The sequence below is a fragment of the Mus caroli genome, unplaced genomic scaffold, assembly GCF_978045245.1.
Source record: "Mus caroli unplaced genomic scaffold, Mus_caroli_1 scaffold_5, whole genome shotgun sequence".
NCBI classification, from domain to species: Eukaryota; Metazoa; Chordata; class Mammalia; order Rodentia; family Muridae; genus Mus; species Mus caroli.
Window position 1 is genome coordinate 18704975 of NW_028227260.1, and position 17869 is coordinate 18722843.

The 17869-nt window shown below is 38.4% G+C and overlaps 1 protein-coding gene across 2 annotated transcripts; it reads left to right on the plus strand.

Annotated features, from left to right (window-relative positions):
- Positions 1-6089: 6089 nt before the first annotated feature.
- On the plus strand, positions 6090-17141 carry LOC110287332 (BTB/POZ domain-containing protein KCTD12-like). 2 transcript variants are annotated; one of them, XM_021153983.3, is made up of 3 exons: positions 6090-6337; positions 6737-6791; positions 12664-17141. In XM_021153983.3, the coding sequence occupies exon 3, from the start codon at positions 12670-12672 to the stop codon at positions 13546-13548; it is 879 nt and encodes a 292-aa protein (XP_021009642.1). In that variant the 5' UTR covers positions 6090-6337; positions 6737-6791; positions 12664-12669; the 3' UTR covers positions 13549-17141. The 2 variants fall into 2 exon arrangements, with proteins under 2 accessions (XP_021009642.1, XP_021009643.1); XM_021153984.3 differs by lacking the exon at positions 6737-6791 and having other exon boundaries at positions 6092-6337.
- Positions 17142-17869: the final 728 nt, after the last annotated feature.

A 17869-nucleotide genomic window follows, 5' to 3' on the forward strand; every position in this document is an offset into this window, starting at 1 on the left:
ACCCTGCCCAGAAAAACATAGGCCAACTTTGTTTTTATTTTTGTTTTTGTTTTTTGTTTTCTAGAGCCCTGTCTTCCCTCTTTATCTTGGCAAGCTCTCTTATTTACTTTCCTCTATATTCATGACCTTGCCATTTTAGCCCTAACATTTTAACATTTATTTTAACCCTAACATTTTATTCTACCATAACAATAACATTCATTGCCAACTTCTCTATATTTGACATAACATCATTATGATTATTGCATATAGCTTGTGGAATGCATTACTTAGCAGACCACTAGCTTTCACCAACTCTAAAGCTAAAATTGCTGTTAGAAAGCATCAGAAACATATAGAAGAAAAATTCCAGTCTACTGTAATCCCTGGTTTGATGTGCCAATCAATGCCTTTGGTAACTGCACTGTCTTATGATTTTCCTCTGTTATGTAATTAGAGAAGTTCATATTAACTCATTCATATCATTTGGGGAAACCTGAATGTGTACTCCTGGTCCATGAGCATTCATATTTAATTGGCCCAGAATAAACTATTTTATACTTCCTTGTATTAAGAGCTGGCTTCTGTCTGAACAGAGAGGCATGATATGATCCTTTGACCCTATATATAGTTGGAATATATATATATATATACATATATATATGTTTTCTATATATGTGTATATGTATATAAACATAGAATAAATATACATATACATATATTCTATCAGTTTTGTTTCTCTAGAGATCTCTGACGAGTACACTAGTCTTAAAGAAAGGGGTCTGACTAGTACACTAGTCTTAAAGAAAGGGGGTCTCTGTTCATGCACAAACCATATCTTTGTATAGTTACTGCTATAATCTCTTTTACGGCCCTTTTCAACATTGGCATTACCAAAATTTCATTCTTGGTTTCATGTTCTCAAAATATGTCATGTATTCTATATATCCATGTGTTATATCTGATGTATGACTCAAACATTTCTGGAGCATGGTGGTAGAATCTTTTAAAATAAAACTAGAAAACACTATAGTTTTTTTATATATATATTAAAGAAGTTCTAAGACTGGTTTTAGAGGTACATATGTACAAAACAAATGCCACTACAGTAACCCAATCCAGGCAGGATGACAAAGGGTCCAGATCCTTTGATAATAAATGTTTTGGTAGCTAGCTCCTCTAGGAGAAGAACCAAAAGCTGCTGAGGTATTTTCTGGAGGTAGAGGAAGTGCAGAAATGGCAGTAGAAGACAGTATTATAAATACCAGCCAAGGCCAAACAAGAATTGTAATTGACGTGAATATTTCTGCCCTACTTTGTTAAGAACATGTTTGTGCATAAATATATGCATGTTTAGCAGATATTCATGTTCAGGATGTAGGTGTCAAGATGTGAACCACCCCCCCCTTACCAAGAATGACACAGTTTTGATAGCCACACATTACCTATTATGAACAAGAAATCATTTTGTCAAGTGACTTAGAGTTTAATGACTGTACTCGATTAATTTTAAATTCAGATGAGCACTATGGGAATTTTGTAAATCCCTTTTCCCCTGTAATTTTTTTTTTCATGCGACAATCTGCTCAGATCTCCCCCTCCTCCAAAAGTAACAGCAATTCTAAGAGATATTCTCCAGATTCGATCAAAACACAAGTCAAACTTGGAAGCAGTTAAAGCAGTGCCAGCCAAGAAAGGATTTTTGAAAGCATCTGAGATGCTGATGTTGTTTGAGAGACTTTTCTGGGGGGGGGAGGAGATGTGATACATATACACATATGCATGTGTATACACACACATTCAGAGAGGGGGGCAGGGAGGGAGGGATGGAAGGAGGGAAAGAAAGAAGGGGGAAGTTAAAGGGGGGAAAGCAATGACTTACAGTCAACACTACTGTCTACTTAGCTGCCACTTGGAAATTTGGCCCCAGATCACTTTTACAGATTTTACCCATCATACTCATCAGAAGAACCTGCATCTTTCCCTAGCCCAGCGAATGCATTAAAATAGATTTAGTTAATGGTATTTTATTTTCCTTGCATATATCATAATCAAGGTGAATATGATCTATAAGAATGTCTGAGAATACAGGTAAATTTTCTGGAGAGGATTTTACTACTTTAAAAAAGAAATGTCTAGCCGGGCATGGTGGCGCAGACCTTTAAATCCCAACACCCAGGAGGCAGAGGCAGGCAGATTTCTGAGTTTGAGGCCAGTCTGGTCTACAGAGTGAGTTCCAGGACAGCTGGGGCTATACAGAGAAACCCTGTCTCGAAAAACCAAAAAGAAAGAAAGAAAAAAAAAAGAAATGTTTAACTAAAAATAGATCATTTAGTCTCAGAATTAAAGACCACACTGCTTTAAAATTTGTTGCATACACATTCAATATGTGAAGTAGCCAAAGCTATTTCTTGAGCATGAAGGGCATTGTTTACATGTAAAAGTAGTGTCTTAGTTAGGCTTCTATTGTTTTGATAAAGACCATGACCTGGGGAACAAAACTATTTATTTCATCCTCCACTTCCAAATAGCAGTTCATCAATGAAGAAAGTTAGGGGAGGAACCTGGAGGCAGGACCGAAGCACAGTCCATGAAAAAAAAACACTTTTCTTTCTAGTTTCCTCTCCATGGCTTGCTCAGCCTTCTTTCTTATACAACTCAGGACTAACCTGCATAGGGGTGCCACTACTGACAATGGGCTGAACCCTTCCACATCAGTTACTAATCAAGAAAATGCCCCCAACACACCCAGCTGCCGACTTGCCTACAGGGCAATCTGAAGTAGGCAAATTCCACGTACTTCTAGGTCTGTGTCAAGTTGACAACCAGGACATACAGTTAAACATATTAATGAGAGAATATAGAATTAATTCATTTATTTATTAGAATCACCAGTGATAAAAGTGAACTGAGATTTGTTTATATGACAAAAAAAAAAATTGTCCCCATATCACTCAGTCTAGTTTCCTGCTTTCTACATGCAAGTAAATCCTCACTCCAAACTGAACCATTTTAAAACTCAGCTCTCCAAAATGTCCATTTGACTGAGAAAGAACTTTTAAGATTTAGAGAAGCTGGGTCCACAAGCAATACTATGTTCAATTTTCTGAGGAACCGCCAAACTGATTTCCAGAGTGGTTGTACCAGCTTGCAATCCCGCCAGCATTGAAGGAGTGCTCCTCTTTCTCTACAACCTCGCCAGCATCTGCTGACACCTGAGATTTTGATCTTAGCCATTCTGACTGGTGTGAGGTAGAATCTCAGGGTTGTTTTGATTTGCATTTCCCTGATGACTATGGATGTTGAACATTTCTTTAGGTGATTCTCAGTCATTCCGTATTCCTCAGTAGAGAATTCTTGGTTTAGCTCTGTACCCCATTTTTAATAGGATTATTTGTTTCTCTGGAGTCTAACTTCTTGAGTTCTTTGTATATATTGGATATTAGCCCTCTATCAGATGTAGGATTGGTAAAGATCTTTTCCCAATGTGTTGGTTGTCATTTTGTCCTATTGACAGTATCCCTTGCCTTACAGAAGCTTTGCAATTTTATGAGGTCCCATTTGTCAATTCTTGATCTTAGAGTATAAGCTATTGGTGTTCTGTTCAGGAAATATTCCCATGTGCCCATGTTCTTGAGGCTCTTCGCCACTTTCTTTTCTATTAGTTTCAGTGTATCTGGTTTTATGTGGAGGTCCTTGATCTACTTGGACTTGAGCTTTGTACAAGGAGATAAGAATGGATTGATTTGCATTCTTCTACATGCTAACCATGGTACATTTACACAATGAAATACAACTCAGCTATTAAAAACAATGAATTAATAAATTTCTTAGGCAAATGAATGGAACTAGAAAATACCATCCAGAGTAAGGTAACCCAATCACAAAAGAAGACACATGGTATGCACTCACTGATAAGTGGATATTAGCCCAGAAGCTTGGAATACCCAAGATACAATTCACAGACCACATGAAGCTCAAGAAGAAGGAAGACTGACAAATATAGAAGTGGATGCTCACAGCCATGCATTGGATGGAGCACAAGGTCCCCAACGAAGGAGCTAGAGAAAGTACCCAAGGAGCTGAGGGGGTTTGCAGCCCCATAGGAAGAACAACAATATGAGCTAACCAGTACCCCCCCCCAGAGCTCTCTGGGACTAAACCACCAATTAAAAAAAGCACATGGTGGGACTCATGGTCCTACCTGCATATGTAGCAGAGGATGGCCTAGTCATCAATAGGAGGAGAGGCCCTTGATCTTGTGACGGTTCTATTCCCCAGTATAGGGGAATACCAAGGTCAGGAAGCAGGAGTGGGTGGGTTGGTGAGCAGGGGGAGAGGGGAGGGGATGGGGGATTTTCGGAGGGGAAACTAGGAAAGAGGATAGCATTTTAAATGTAAATAAAGAAAATATCTAATAAAAAAGGAGAAGGAGAAAGACAAGGAGGAGGAGGAGGAAAAAGAAGATCAAAGTTTGAATACTTCAGTCCTTAGAAGAGAGATCAAAATACCCATGGGCAGAGATACAGAGACAAAGAGTAGAAACAGAGACTGACAGGACATTTAGAATCTGCTCCACCTGGGGATCCATTCCATAAACAGTTACCAAACCCAGACACTATTGCAAATACCAAGTGCTTGCTGACAGGAGTGTGATATAGCTCTCTTCTGAGAGGCTTTGCCAGTTCCTGAAAAACATAAAAGTGGATGCTCACAGCCATCCATTGGACTGAGCACAGGGTCCCCAGTGAAGGAGCTAGAGAAAGGACCAAAGGAGCTGAAGGGGTTTTCAGCCCCATAGGAGGAACAACAATATCAACCAGCCAGTACACCCAGAGCTCCCAGGGACTAAAGCACCAACCAAAGAGGGACCCATGGCTCCAGGTGCATATATAGCAGAGGATGGCCTTGTTGGTTATCAATGGCCTCCCATCAATGGCCCTGTGAAGGCTCAAGGCCCCAGTGTAGGGGAATGCCAGGACAGGGAAGTAGGAGTGGGTATGTTGGTGAGCAGGGGGATGGGAGATGGGATACGGGGTTTTCAGAGGGGAAACCAGGAAAAGGAATGACATTTGAAATGTAAATAAAGAAAATATCTAATAATAAAGATTTAGAGAGATGTAGCCCAATTTTGAAGAAATCCACATTTAAATCCAATGATTTCAGTGATGCTTAGAGAGGGAGAAATGCATACACAACAAAATAATTTAGATAAGGGGTTCACTTTTTTAGTTGGGTTTATACCACAACTGGAGAACATTAACGTGGAAGTTTTGGAGTGAGGTAGCCTAACATCTTGACTCTAGCATTTAAAAAACAGTTGAGTACAGTATCTAATACATGGTATGTGTGTATCCCCACCCTCCCAACTCCCCACCCCACCCCTGCTCTTTGTTGATTCTGTCCTTTCTGCCTGCAATGCTAATCCTATCTTGTGGTTAATTCCTATGCATCTGGTAAAACTCCATTTAGTTAATCCCCACAGGAAGCCTTCAGATTTCCCTAGATAGCCCTGGAATGCTTCTTTTTTGTTCTTACAATACTGTGCTTTTTCTCGTCCATAATAGTGAAACACAGTACGTTTAATTCTTCTCAAGAAAGAAAAATGTGTCTAGTATTTCTTTATTCTCAGCTCTTAGCATACAATCTGACTTTTAGGATTTTGGGCATTAAAGTAAATATACCTAATATTAAGTTCAGAATCCAACAAATTCTTCATTGAAAAATTCATTCAGTGTGATTGTGGTTGCCCATAGCAAAACCAGGTACTCCAGGCTGACACTGAAGGATATAAATTTCAAGGCTAGCCTGAGGTATGTAAGAAGGCCCTGTTTCAGAAGCAAACAAACAAACAACAAGCCCCTTACAAATCATTCATGTACTTGTGACTGCAAAATATTTACTTGCTCTGCTGTAACCAAGATGAACCAAATTTCTCCTCTCCCCATCACCACTACCTTTGTTTCTCGCCCCCTCCCCCTTCCCTGCCTTCTCTCTGCTTTGCTTTGCTTTGCTTTGCTTTGCTTTGCTTTGCTTTGCTTTGCTTTGCTTTGCTTTGCTTTGCTTTGCTTTGCTTTGCTTTGCTTTGCTTTGCTTTGTTTTGCTTCTTGTCTGGCTGCAGAATAGAGCGGGAGGCTGGCTGAGCTGGAGAGGAAGTCAAGTATGTCATAGCAGGGGAGGAGGGTCTAGAGGACTGCTAGTTTTAAAGAGGAAAACTCAAATCAAGCACCAAAACACACAGCAAGGGAGAAGAAGGAGAACAGAAAGCCATTCCTCTGTGGAGCTGAGCCCTCACAGCACTAAGCCAGACAGGCACTGAAGCTCGATTTGGCAGTACCTGAGTGCCTCGAGACTCAAGGTAACTATTTTATCACCCTCCTTGTCTTTTCTTTCCAGTCCATTGCTTCTGGAATTCCGGAGCTTCTGAATTTGAGCTGGGGATAGGCACGTCTGCTGCTTCTCTATTGAGAGAGCTACTGTGAAGCCTGTGACTGGAAAGCAGTTTAGAGTTCCAAAAGCAACCGAAGCTCTTTCCGAGGGGCGGAATCAGAAAATTCAGATTGCTTTCTAGCATCCGTTGAATTTTTAAAGTATTTTGATTGGGTTTAATGCTTCTGGGTGCTAACCTTTTCTTTTATGAGCAGACAAAAAGTCACAGATACAAGCTAGTTAGAAGCACAAGGGAATATTGCTGAGGCAAAGAATTGTTTCTTAATTCTTCCTTGAAGTTGTTTTCTCCCTTTGCTTGCACTTCCAGTTTAGCTGTTAACTACTTTGATTTCTTGGATCTCTGGCTTGGAGCAGCATACAAGGTGGGGATCACTTTCCTAATTTGAATGTGTGGCTTTATTCTTACAAACAAGTAAATATTTAAAACACATTGGTTTAAAAGAGGAGAGAGACAGAAACCAAGAGACAGAAAAAGTAAAAGATTCCAGAAGAAAATGGAGGGCAGTAGGTAGGAAAGGGGGATTAAGACAGGGATTTCAGGCTTAATAAAATAGAAAACTGGCTGGTTACAAAGTGTCTTGTTTTCTCAGAAATATCTTCCTGCACATTTTTCTGTCAGTCACATATCATTTTGACGAGCTTACAGTATAGTGTACTTTGCTACAGCTGACTTTTGTCTTTGGAAAACATGGATCTTGGTTACAAGTAGAATTATTCAGAGCCAGAAAGGGAGTGATACATTGGTTAGTTTCCTTACTGCCTTTGAAACGCTAGAATAAATAACTCAGTTCTTCTGGGCTTGGTATACAGCTGCTTTTATTTGTCTTCTCTGCAGCTTGATTTAAGCCCTTTATTAAATGTCACCCTATTTACTTCCTCCTACAGGGACTCTTATTTCTTTGATTAACTGAGGGCACTACCAACACACCCTCATCAGCCTCCTGTTTCTTCATGAAAGAGAATAAATGAGACATTTTAGGGTTTCTTAAAAGGCTGCCCTCTGCCAGTCCCCAGACCCCCCCACAAAGGGGGAAGCAGCATTTCCAAAACTGACTTCTGGTTAGGTTAAGAGAACTCTTTGTGTTCGTTGCTTCTCTGTTTCCCCATAAGCAAAACCAGCTTGACTGAGAACATTGGGCTGGAGAAGGGAAGAAAGAAGTTATGCAGGAAGCTTTGTAAGTAGAAAAGAATTTTTACATTGCAAAAACATACAAACAGATAAACATCTTCCTGCCTGTCCTTTACTTCGTGCAATAATGTGTGCACAAGGGGCTGTTTTGAACTAGATATGTTCATTATTAGAGAAACCACTTCCATTTTCTTTCTAACAGAAAGAAAAAAGTAAATCAAATCAAAACAAAACAAAAACCAACCAACCGAAAACCGCTCACGTATTATATCTATGTTTAAAAATGTTTGAGAAAGGCAGCAGCGGAAGTTCCAGTGCAGTTCCGTCCTGACTTTTGTTCTGATTTCTTCTCCCAGAATAACGGCTCTGTCCTTTTGAAAGTAGCTAACATTGTTTTGTTAACACAAGTGGCAAACTGGCTACTCAGCCTGACTCCCTAAAACAGTGGTTCTCAACTTTCCTGATGCTGCAACCCTTTAATACAGTTCCTCATGTTGTGTTGACCCCAACCATCAAATTATTTTCGTTGCCTACTTCATAACTAATTTTGCTACTGTTATGAATCATAAAATAAGTATCTGATATACAGGGCATCTGATATGTGACCCCCAAGAGGGTCGCAACCCACAGGTTGAAAACCACTGCCCTAGATTGATTGTAACTCTAATTCATAGGATTATAAATCATTGGCTTATAACTGAAGTTTTTAGGTCAAAAGTCTGGCTTCTGGCAGCCTTTACATGCTACCCCTCCCCTCCCTCAGCTATCTTCATATGAGAAAGGAACAAGTAATTGTGAAAATGAGAGATTTATTCAGTGTATCCACACTGAGAAGGGGGCGGGGAGTTTGTATAAAGGGCAAGAGACATGTATAATTAAGCAACCCTAGTCAAGATGTGGTCTGCTTGACCATTTCAGATCTAGTCCTGTAAGATGTTGTGAAAATACCCTTACTGTGTGGAAGGAATCAATGTGGTTCTTATAATTTCTACTCCAAAGTGTACTGTTACAGGTTATTCTCTTTTCCTGGTCTGTTCTGCCATTCCTGGAATCCAGGATAATTCCAGAGGAAAAGTTAAAGAAAAAGATTTATTTGAGTACCTTCAGCTAAAGTAATGGAGGCAAACAGATACAGACTAAGGCAGAAACATCAAACTTTCACCTTGGCTTCAGTTAACCTTGTGGGCCCAGTGAGCCAATGCTTTTTGAGTAAGAGTGGTTTCTAAGTGCCTATTTCAAGTTGACTTGTACAGAACTATATCTAAAGCAACATGGAGAAAAAAATACAGTCTTTTTTAATCGTGCTATAAAATGATCTGTTTGTACATTGGGGAAAAACATCTCAACTTTTGATAGTGGTTTTTTTGTTGTTATTGTTGTTTTTGTTTTGTTTTGTTTTTCGGAAGAATATCACCTTTTGTATTCAGAAATCTGCAAAATCAATTACATTTCTTTTTCACACATATATATTCAAGATGAACTTCTATAAATGGATTTCTCCTCGTATCTCCTCTGACATTATAACATTCCTGGCATTATTATACCATGTGTTTTTTGGTGATATACTCACCATTCAGTAGTTACTCCAACCTTACTACTAACCAGCCTCCCAGTGATGTTGATCCAAAGAAGTATAATCAAGATTACATTGTATCTGAGGATATATTAGCCACAGGTAGCTACATAAATAAGCAATTTCAGAATACTGTTAAGTATTCTAATACATCAATTTCTAAACTGCACAGTAATGTGGAATAAACAGGATGGGTTTAAAAGTTAAGCAGGATAGTTCACTTAGGCAGCATCTCAATGGATTGTTATGACCCATTGAGTACCATAAATACTCAGTGGAAAACAGCAATTTACCACTTTTTCTAAGACAATGCTTTTTAATCTGGGGGTCATGATCCCTTAGGGATGAATGACACTTTACAGGGGTCGCCTAAGGCCATCTACATATCAAACATTTACATTATGATTCATAACAGTAGCAAAATTACAGTTACAATGTAGCAAGGAAATAAATTTGGTGTCACCAAAATTCTGTATTAAAGGGTGGCAGCATTAGGAGGGCCGAGTGAGAGCTACTCCTCTAAAACAAGCTCAGGAAGCTAATGTAACTAATATCTGATATTATTATTTATCAGCTGGCAAATAATGAAACAACTGCTATATTAAGTACTTATATGACTCATACACAATTTCCTTCTTACCTTATTAATCAGTTTTTTTCTCTATCTATATTCTGGATAAAAAATATTGAGGCTCAGAAAAAAAACTACAGTTTTCTCAATCTTATCCAGGATTCTAATTCAAACCTGCCACTTTCTTTTATTATTTCACAAGAAGAGATGGGTAGGAATTGAATTAGCAGAACAAATAAAAATGACATTACAAGCATACAGAATCATAAGTTTTAGTCACATGAACATGAAAAAGTGAATGTGCTTGAGGAACTGGCTATAGGTTCAGTGTGGCTAATGCATCCATTTCTTCAAGGGAAAGAGAACTGGGATTAACCAATAAAGAGCAAGGGAAGGGCAGCTACCTCATGGAATTTTGAAGCCAATATTGTTTCTTCATTTTATTTTCTCATAGCTTTCAGATTCATTTTTTAAATTTAGTTTATGTTATTAACATGTGTTCATTGTGAAAATGGTGAATTACATTCTGTGGATTTTCAGATGCCTTATTTAATATGAATGCTTTTTCGTATCTTGACTTTGGGGAAGTTTTGATAGAGATAGCCAGAGTCTGCATCTTAGTAGGATAGTTTTAATTCTAGTGCAAACAGAGACTGAAAAAAATAATCCCTGTAAAGAAGTTAATAGACTATGCACCTGCTTCTCTCTGGGCAGGAGGAATTTCAACAGTATTTACGTCACTGGATTGTTATATATAGTTAACTGAGTTGACGCAGGAAAGGAGATCAGATGAAGAGTTGCATGCAGTATTTTATAAATGTTAGGTCCATTCACTTTCCACATTATCATTATAGTAGATGAAAGTGTAGGAAATCCTATGAGTGCAAAGGTAAATGAATGCTTGAACGCTTCTATTCTTTATCGGGAAAATCAATTGTTTTTAGCAATAGGATGAATGTCTGAAGGATGAAATAAGGCTTGTGAAGAAGGGGGAAGAACAGGTCTGAGTAAGGGCATATAAAGAAATAGTAAATAAAAAAAGACACATCAAAAGCAGCCAACAGTGATCTACACATTTTTTCATACATATACATATTAGCAGATATAATCAAAAGGATGAAGTAGTTAATAAATCCGTGGTCTTTTGCTTGAGTTTAGATAGCACCATAACTATTTTCTAGTTTATGTTATGGCAACATTTTATCACCTGTTATTTAACAGTTTGTGAATAATAAAAGTCACCACTTCATCAGTCAGGAACCATGTCCAGCACAGACGCCCTATATAGTGTTAGATATTCTTATCATTACAAAGGAGATACAACTGGCTTGTAGTTTTGAGTTCCCATGTAAGAGATTTGGATTTGATATATAGGTAAATTGGAACCATTTAACTGTAGTAAACAGAGAAGATGTCATAGCAGCTGGTCTGGTAGCAAACTTAAGAATTTCTTGTGTTGGGCAGTAGAAAAGATATATGTGAATGTATAGCAGCCAGAGGAAGACAAAGCAGTTGGGAAAGTGTTATGTTAGTGAACATTATAAATTAAGTGTTAGTGGTAATAATGTGTATCCAAGAGGCATCACAAAGGAATGGCTTCTAGTTAGTGACAAATATAGATAAGAAAGAAGGATAAGTCATTAAAGATGACTTGGGATTTAGATTTTTGATGTAGCTGACATAAAATTGTGGTTCTTCTAACAATAGAAAAGTTTATAAAAGGCGATCTGTTTGGGCTGGAAACATAAAGACAAGCAATACATTCTATTTAGAAAAAAAACCTTTCACATACATAAAGGTGATTTTCAACCTGCTAGAATCAAGGCACTGCCAAAGCAGTCAGCAAGGAGCTGCTAATAGGGAGCTGAGGGTTAGAAAACAGGAAGAGTCCTGTCTTGGAAATTCAGACAGCATGTAAAGGGATGTGTACTAGAGCAGGCAGTTAAAACCAATTTGGACTGAAGATGCTGGAAGTGATTGGATGAGCATATCAGGGTGTTGTCTACAAAAGGTATTTGAGTAATAGAGGATTGAGAGTGAAAAGAAGGGAGGAAATATATAGTATAACAATATAATATATATTCAAAACCATACAATTAATTTTGTAATGATACACACAAATGAAAAGATGCACACTAAATGGATTGACAGGGTTGTTTGTCTTGGGGTCAAGGACAGGAGAATGAATGAGCTGCAGAAAAGCAGAAATGTTCCAGAAAGGGGGTCTTGCATAAATTGCAGATAACCTGCTATGAAATGAGAATTATTGTCTGATGCAGGGGCATTTAGGGTTGGGTATTTGCTCAGTGGAAGAGCTCTTGCCTAGGGTGATAGAAGCCCTCAAAGATGGGAAAAAGGTTGCAAAGCCAAACCACAAAGGCAGTTTTATGCTGCCATTCTCACATTAACATAGTTAATGAATAGATGATTATGTTTTTACATGAGTTTATATTTTCTTCTTTCAGTAAATGTGAAGTGTGTATGTGTGTGCATGCATGCGCGTGTGGTGCGAGTGTTTGTGTGTGTGTGTGTGTGTGTGTGTGTCTGTGTGTCTGTGTGTCTGTGTGTTTGTGTGTGTTCATACCATGGTCAGTATGTGGAGGTCAGAGGATAAAATTCAGAAGTCGGTTCCCTCCTTGCACATTGTTGAGATGGACTCTCTCTGGTTTTTGCTGTGTTACACACTCTACACTAGTTGGCACATGGCTTTCTGGGAAATTTTCCTGTCCCCACCTCATATAGGCACCTGGGATTACAGATATATGGTATTGAATCCATGTTCTAACATAGGATCAGATGGGTCATTAGGCTTACATGGCTAGTGCCTTATGTGTTGAGTGATCTCCACAGCCTTGGGTTTCTTGATATACAGACTGTATGTATGCAGGAAATGAATGCTTATGAATATAATCCCCATACTATATACATTCTTGCTCAAAAGTAATGTTTTGTTCTTTGTAGGTCAACATGGCCATGCCAGAAAAGTCAAGTGATGTCAAACCAACCGAGGAGTGCAGCAGTTTTCCTGAGATTATTGAACTCAATGTAGGTGGCCAGGTGTACATAACTCGATATCCTACTTTGATCAGCATTCCTGGTTCCCGGCTCTGGGAAATGTTCAGTGTAAAGAATCCTTGCTCACTGATCCAGGACAACAAAGGGAGATTCTTCATAGATCGAGATGGTTTTCTCTTTCGCTATGTCCTAGACTATATGAGAGACATGCAAGTAGTGCTTCCGGATCATTTTCCAGAGTGTGGCCGGCTCCATAGAGAAGCAGAATACTTTAAGCTGCCAGAACTAGCCAAGATGTTGGCTCCTAAAATGAACAAGCTCAACTTAACTGGAAATGACTCATGTCCGATTGATCTAGAAGAGCTCTCACCCAGCATTGACACAACATTCAATTTCTCTTCAACCAATAGCATTCATATTAGTGGCCCTGATAATCCCATGGTTCTGACCGCTGCCCCTGGTTCTGAGCTCAAGAAGGCTGGTTTCATCACTATTGGCTATCGAGGCTCCTATACTCTGGGCAGGGACAGCCAAACAGATGCCAAATTCCGCCGTGTGGCCAGAATCATGGTGTGTGGTAAGATCTCATTAGCCAAAGAAGTGTTCGGAGACACTCTGAATGAGAGCAGAGACCCAGATCGCCCTCCAGAGCGATATACTTCTCGATACTACCTCAAATTTACTTTCTTGGAACAAGCTTTTGACAAACTAGCTGATGCTGGCTTCCACATGGTAGCATGCAACTCCACTGGCACCTGCACTGTCACACATGACCAAACAGATGACAGGATCTGGACCTCTTATACTGAATATGTTTTCTATCGTGAGTGACACTTAAAATCACCCAGAAAATATAAACCCTCTGTTTCCATGCCAACTGTCTCCTTTAGAAATAGACACATTAATCACTCTAGGTTCGTGAGTGTTCTGTATAATATTGAAAATGCCACTTCTCTCATCATAACTACTTGAACCTTTGTTGGTTTTGTTCTTATACATCATTGCAATCCATCTGTCTATCTTCTTTGGACTGTGGAGTGAAAGGTGTGCATCAGTATAGATAGTAGAGGTAAATTTCTGGAGTGAATGCTATTAAATATAACCACTAAATTACATGTTTTGAGAACTATTAAGCTATGACTTCCAAGTTGTTTCTCAGTAATAACCCACACTGAACTTGATTATGTACCTTGCTATCTGTATTCGTCTACATAAAACCCTGTATAGCTGGGCTGAGATTATAGTAGGTAGTGTGAATGTGCTTTGCAAATGTTTTACCATGCTTAGTGGGAAAACTTGACAGCAGTCCTCTAGGAGGTTCATAGAAAGGTGGACCAATTCAAGAATTATTAAGGACTTTTGATAGATGCTAGACAAACAATTGTATGACTATTATTCTCAGTAATAAAAGGCTTAGCACTCAATTTGCTTTTGCATGAAAAAGATAGTAAGGAAGTATTTCATAGCTATTACCTCAGTCATAAGCAGCTGCGCCATTAAAAAAAAAAACTGTCCTAAAATACCTTTCACTAGAATTAAATGCAAACAATGTAGGGAAGAAAACAATGGATAACCTTGCTTTGTGTAAGTATATACATGTATTAATTAGTGTAGTTTCACTAGTCAAATAATTAGCTGTATTTATCCATTGTTAACTTGTGTTGGTTGATGCTGTGAGTGTGTGTTTTGCTTTTCTGGAGGTGGGGATGGGAGAAGAGGAGAAGAAAGAAGAAAATAACTATAACAAAACAAAACACCTGAGATTTATCATCTGACTCCCTGCCAATGTCTTTGTAATCAACCAGGTTGGAAGCAAGTATTTATTCTCAGATGAGAACATTGGTGACCTAAGTGAATGAATTATAAAAGACCATGAACTAGTTAAGAAAAAGAGGTTTTTAGGGCTCACTTTAGAGGATCTTCCTCACCTCTGTAAAAGCTTTTAGCAATCAAGTAGTCAGGTAGCCTTGTCTTTTCTTTATTCTGTCCTTAACATGCACCATGCACCTTTATTGTTTGCATTGTCTTTTAACTCCTTTTCTAATCAGGTCTTTTTAAGTTTCAAAGAACTAAAACTCACATTAAATGGCTTGAGAAAGAAAAAACTGTTCATGTGTCAGTGATGTGACTGTGTGAGCATTTTAAGCTCACATTTATTTTTTTTTTCTGTTGAGTTTAAAGGAAATATAAACAAATTAAGTCTCAGAGGATCTGGGGAGCTGTCAATAATTGATATTCTATCTTCTCTTTCAAAGGCTGTATGATTTTCTGTGGTCATCTCCGAACCTCATTGATTCCATATTTCTCCATGCCATTCACATTCTTTCTCACAATTTATAGGAGACCTAAACAGTATGCTAGCCTTTCACTGAACGTCAACTCCCAGGCATATTCTCCATACTTAACTTCTTTTGTTGTTAATCCCATTTTCTAAATCCAAATTATCTCTGGTCTAGGACAGAAAGGCTGAGTGGTTGGTAGCTCTGTGGCTTGGACAGACAGTTATTCACATTACTACATGGATTATCACATAGTAGGCATACAATCAGTACAGCACTTCAGATACCCTCTGGTCACTAACTCCTTTAGAGGTCAGTTGAATACAGAAATTAAGATGCAGCACATTTTAGATGCTCTTAAAGAGATGTTCCACAGTTTGTTTATGTACCATTCTCATGGTTGTTGTCATTTCCATGCTCTCCCTACGAAGTTAAATCTTTACATTAGCTTACCTTTCTGTAGGTACATTTACTAGCCTTAGCTCCTCTGGCATGTTTCTAGTATTACCAAAGTCTCAGTTGTCCCATCTGCCCAGTAGATAAGTGGTCACCATTTATTTAAAGTGGTGAGTGAATATGTTGCATAATACCGAAAGTGAAGGAGCTGTGCCCTGGTGACTTGTGATGTAGTTGTCTACAGTTTGATCTTTCAGAAATATGGCTATCTTTTTAAAATAGAGGACTTATAATGCCATTTTTATTTTTTTACTCTGTCATCAATTTCCATTATACTTGGTTCAAGATTATTTCTGAAATGCTTGTCATTTGCTCTTCAAATTACTTTCTTTTCCACTCACAAATAATTTAATGGAGGAAATAATGAAAAGAAATATAAATTCTCTGGGGTTTGTTGTGTTAAGTGCTAAGAAGGCATAAAACAGAAAAATGCATAGACTAAACAGGAGGCAGCTAAGAATGTGACTGAATATTTGAGCTCAGCTGCCTTGGGTTTTTAGTGAGAGAGATGCTCATCAATAAACACACTTAGAGTTGCTAAGTTTCTTGTTGGCAAAAGAAGAAACTGACTTTTTTAAGGAAAAAAAAAGGCCGTAATTGGTTCAAAAAGTTCTGAAAGTATAGAGAACCATATCTGATGTTATACAGCCATGAGCAATATCCAGAATTATTGCTTGTTAGTGGTAATCTGCTATGATTCTTGGGTATTTGCTTGCTGCAGCTTGTACTATCTACATTAATGGAATTGTACACAAGTGCTGAAGCCTCTAAAACCTCCCTCTCTCTCTCTTCTCTCTCTGCCCTAGAGATGTTGTACTCAGAAGGAAATTGCTGTAGGTTCAGAATACCAATACTCTTTAGCTAGACTTGTGGCTCCCAAACTTTAGTTTAGCTCCTTAACTGTAGGTGACTCTGTCAACCTTTTGTTACCATGCTTTTCAGCCCCTAGAGTCTCAACTCCTATCTTCAACTTATCAGAGTCTCTTGCTGCCTCAATACTCCTGCCTTCCTTCATAGTGATAGACTATCACACTGTCTACCTTCACTTTCTCTATGGAACTCTTAGTTGCCTCTTGATATTACAATTCCAATCTTTGGGAACCAGGGTTCTTAGTTAAGGGTGATTCTCTAGAATGTTGCTATCACCTCTTACTTGTCATTGCCACTGCCAAGGCTAAAAAGCAAAATATAAATACAACCTGTTCAGCCTTCTCTATGAGTACAAAATACCACAAGCTGGTATAGAGACTAATCAGTGTATGGCTACACTCATGAAATTTCAACAACGTGAACAACTGAACAAGTTCAACACAATGACAATACCAGTTGCCATGCCTGACTGGATTGGGGAAATCTTACAAGGCTCATCACCAGATGAAGAACTACAGGCAATTAATGGTTGCTAAGAGAGGCTGAACTAGTCTTCTTCAGGGACAGAGCCCTGATGGGTTATTCAATCCCAAATACTAAACACAAATACATACGACCAATACTAAATGGACAGCAGATTGTATTTCTTTAAACACATGTGTATGTAAATAAATATATATGTAACAATCATAATTAAAAAAGACATTGTGAATTTGAGAGGGAGTTGGGAGGAATTGGAGGGAGAGGGGTGGAAATGATGTAAATAGAGTACTCATGTATGAAAAAAATCAGAATAATAAAAAGTATATAAACCCAGTCTATTTAGAAGTCATTACTGAGTCTAATGTTGTAATACTGGAGTGGGAATGTGCAGTATACAATAAGAAACCTATCAGACTGTCAGAGTAATGTAATATATATAGACTGAGTGCTCTACTGTGACAAGACAACCAGTGACAAGGGAAGGGTCTGAGTTCTGTCAATTGAAGATCAAATCCCACCCCTCAGCTTATTGAAAGAAATTAAAAATATCTGGGCATTGTGTCACACGCCTTTAGTCTATGCACTGGGGAAACAGAGGCAGGTGGATTTCTGTGAGACCAGCCTGGTCTATTTAGTGAGTTCCAGAACAGCCAGAACCTGTCTCAAACAAACAAACAAACAAACAAACATGCTACAATAAAGACCCAACACAAAAATAAATTCTTCACAGTAGCGAATAATGTTTGTCTATCTACCTCCCATCCAAGTACAGATGGAGTTGATTCCTGAGCTCTGTCTCTACTTTCATTTTTAAAAGTATTTCTTTTTTTTCTTTTTTTTTCTTTGTTGTTGTTGACAGGACCTCACCATGTAGTCCTGGCTGTCCTGGAACTTACTATGTAGACTAGGCTGGTTTCAAACTCACAGATATCCACTTGCCTCTGCCTCTTAATGTAAGAGTCCAAAAATTACTGAAGGAAGACCGCAAACTCAGATAGTTTGCAAAAAAACAAAGACTTTATTCTGCAGAAACAACCAGCATGTGGGGTCAACCATTCTCTAAA

What these genes read in the sequence shown, in the direction of transcription:
- LOC110287332 (XM_021153983.3), top strand. Translation starts at nt 12,670, where the DNA reads ATGGCCATGCCAGAAAAGTCAAGTGATGTCAAACCAACCGAGGAGTGC.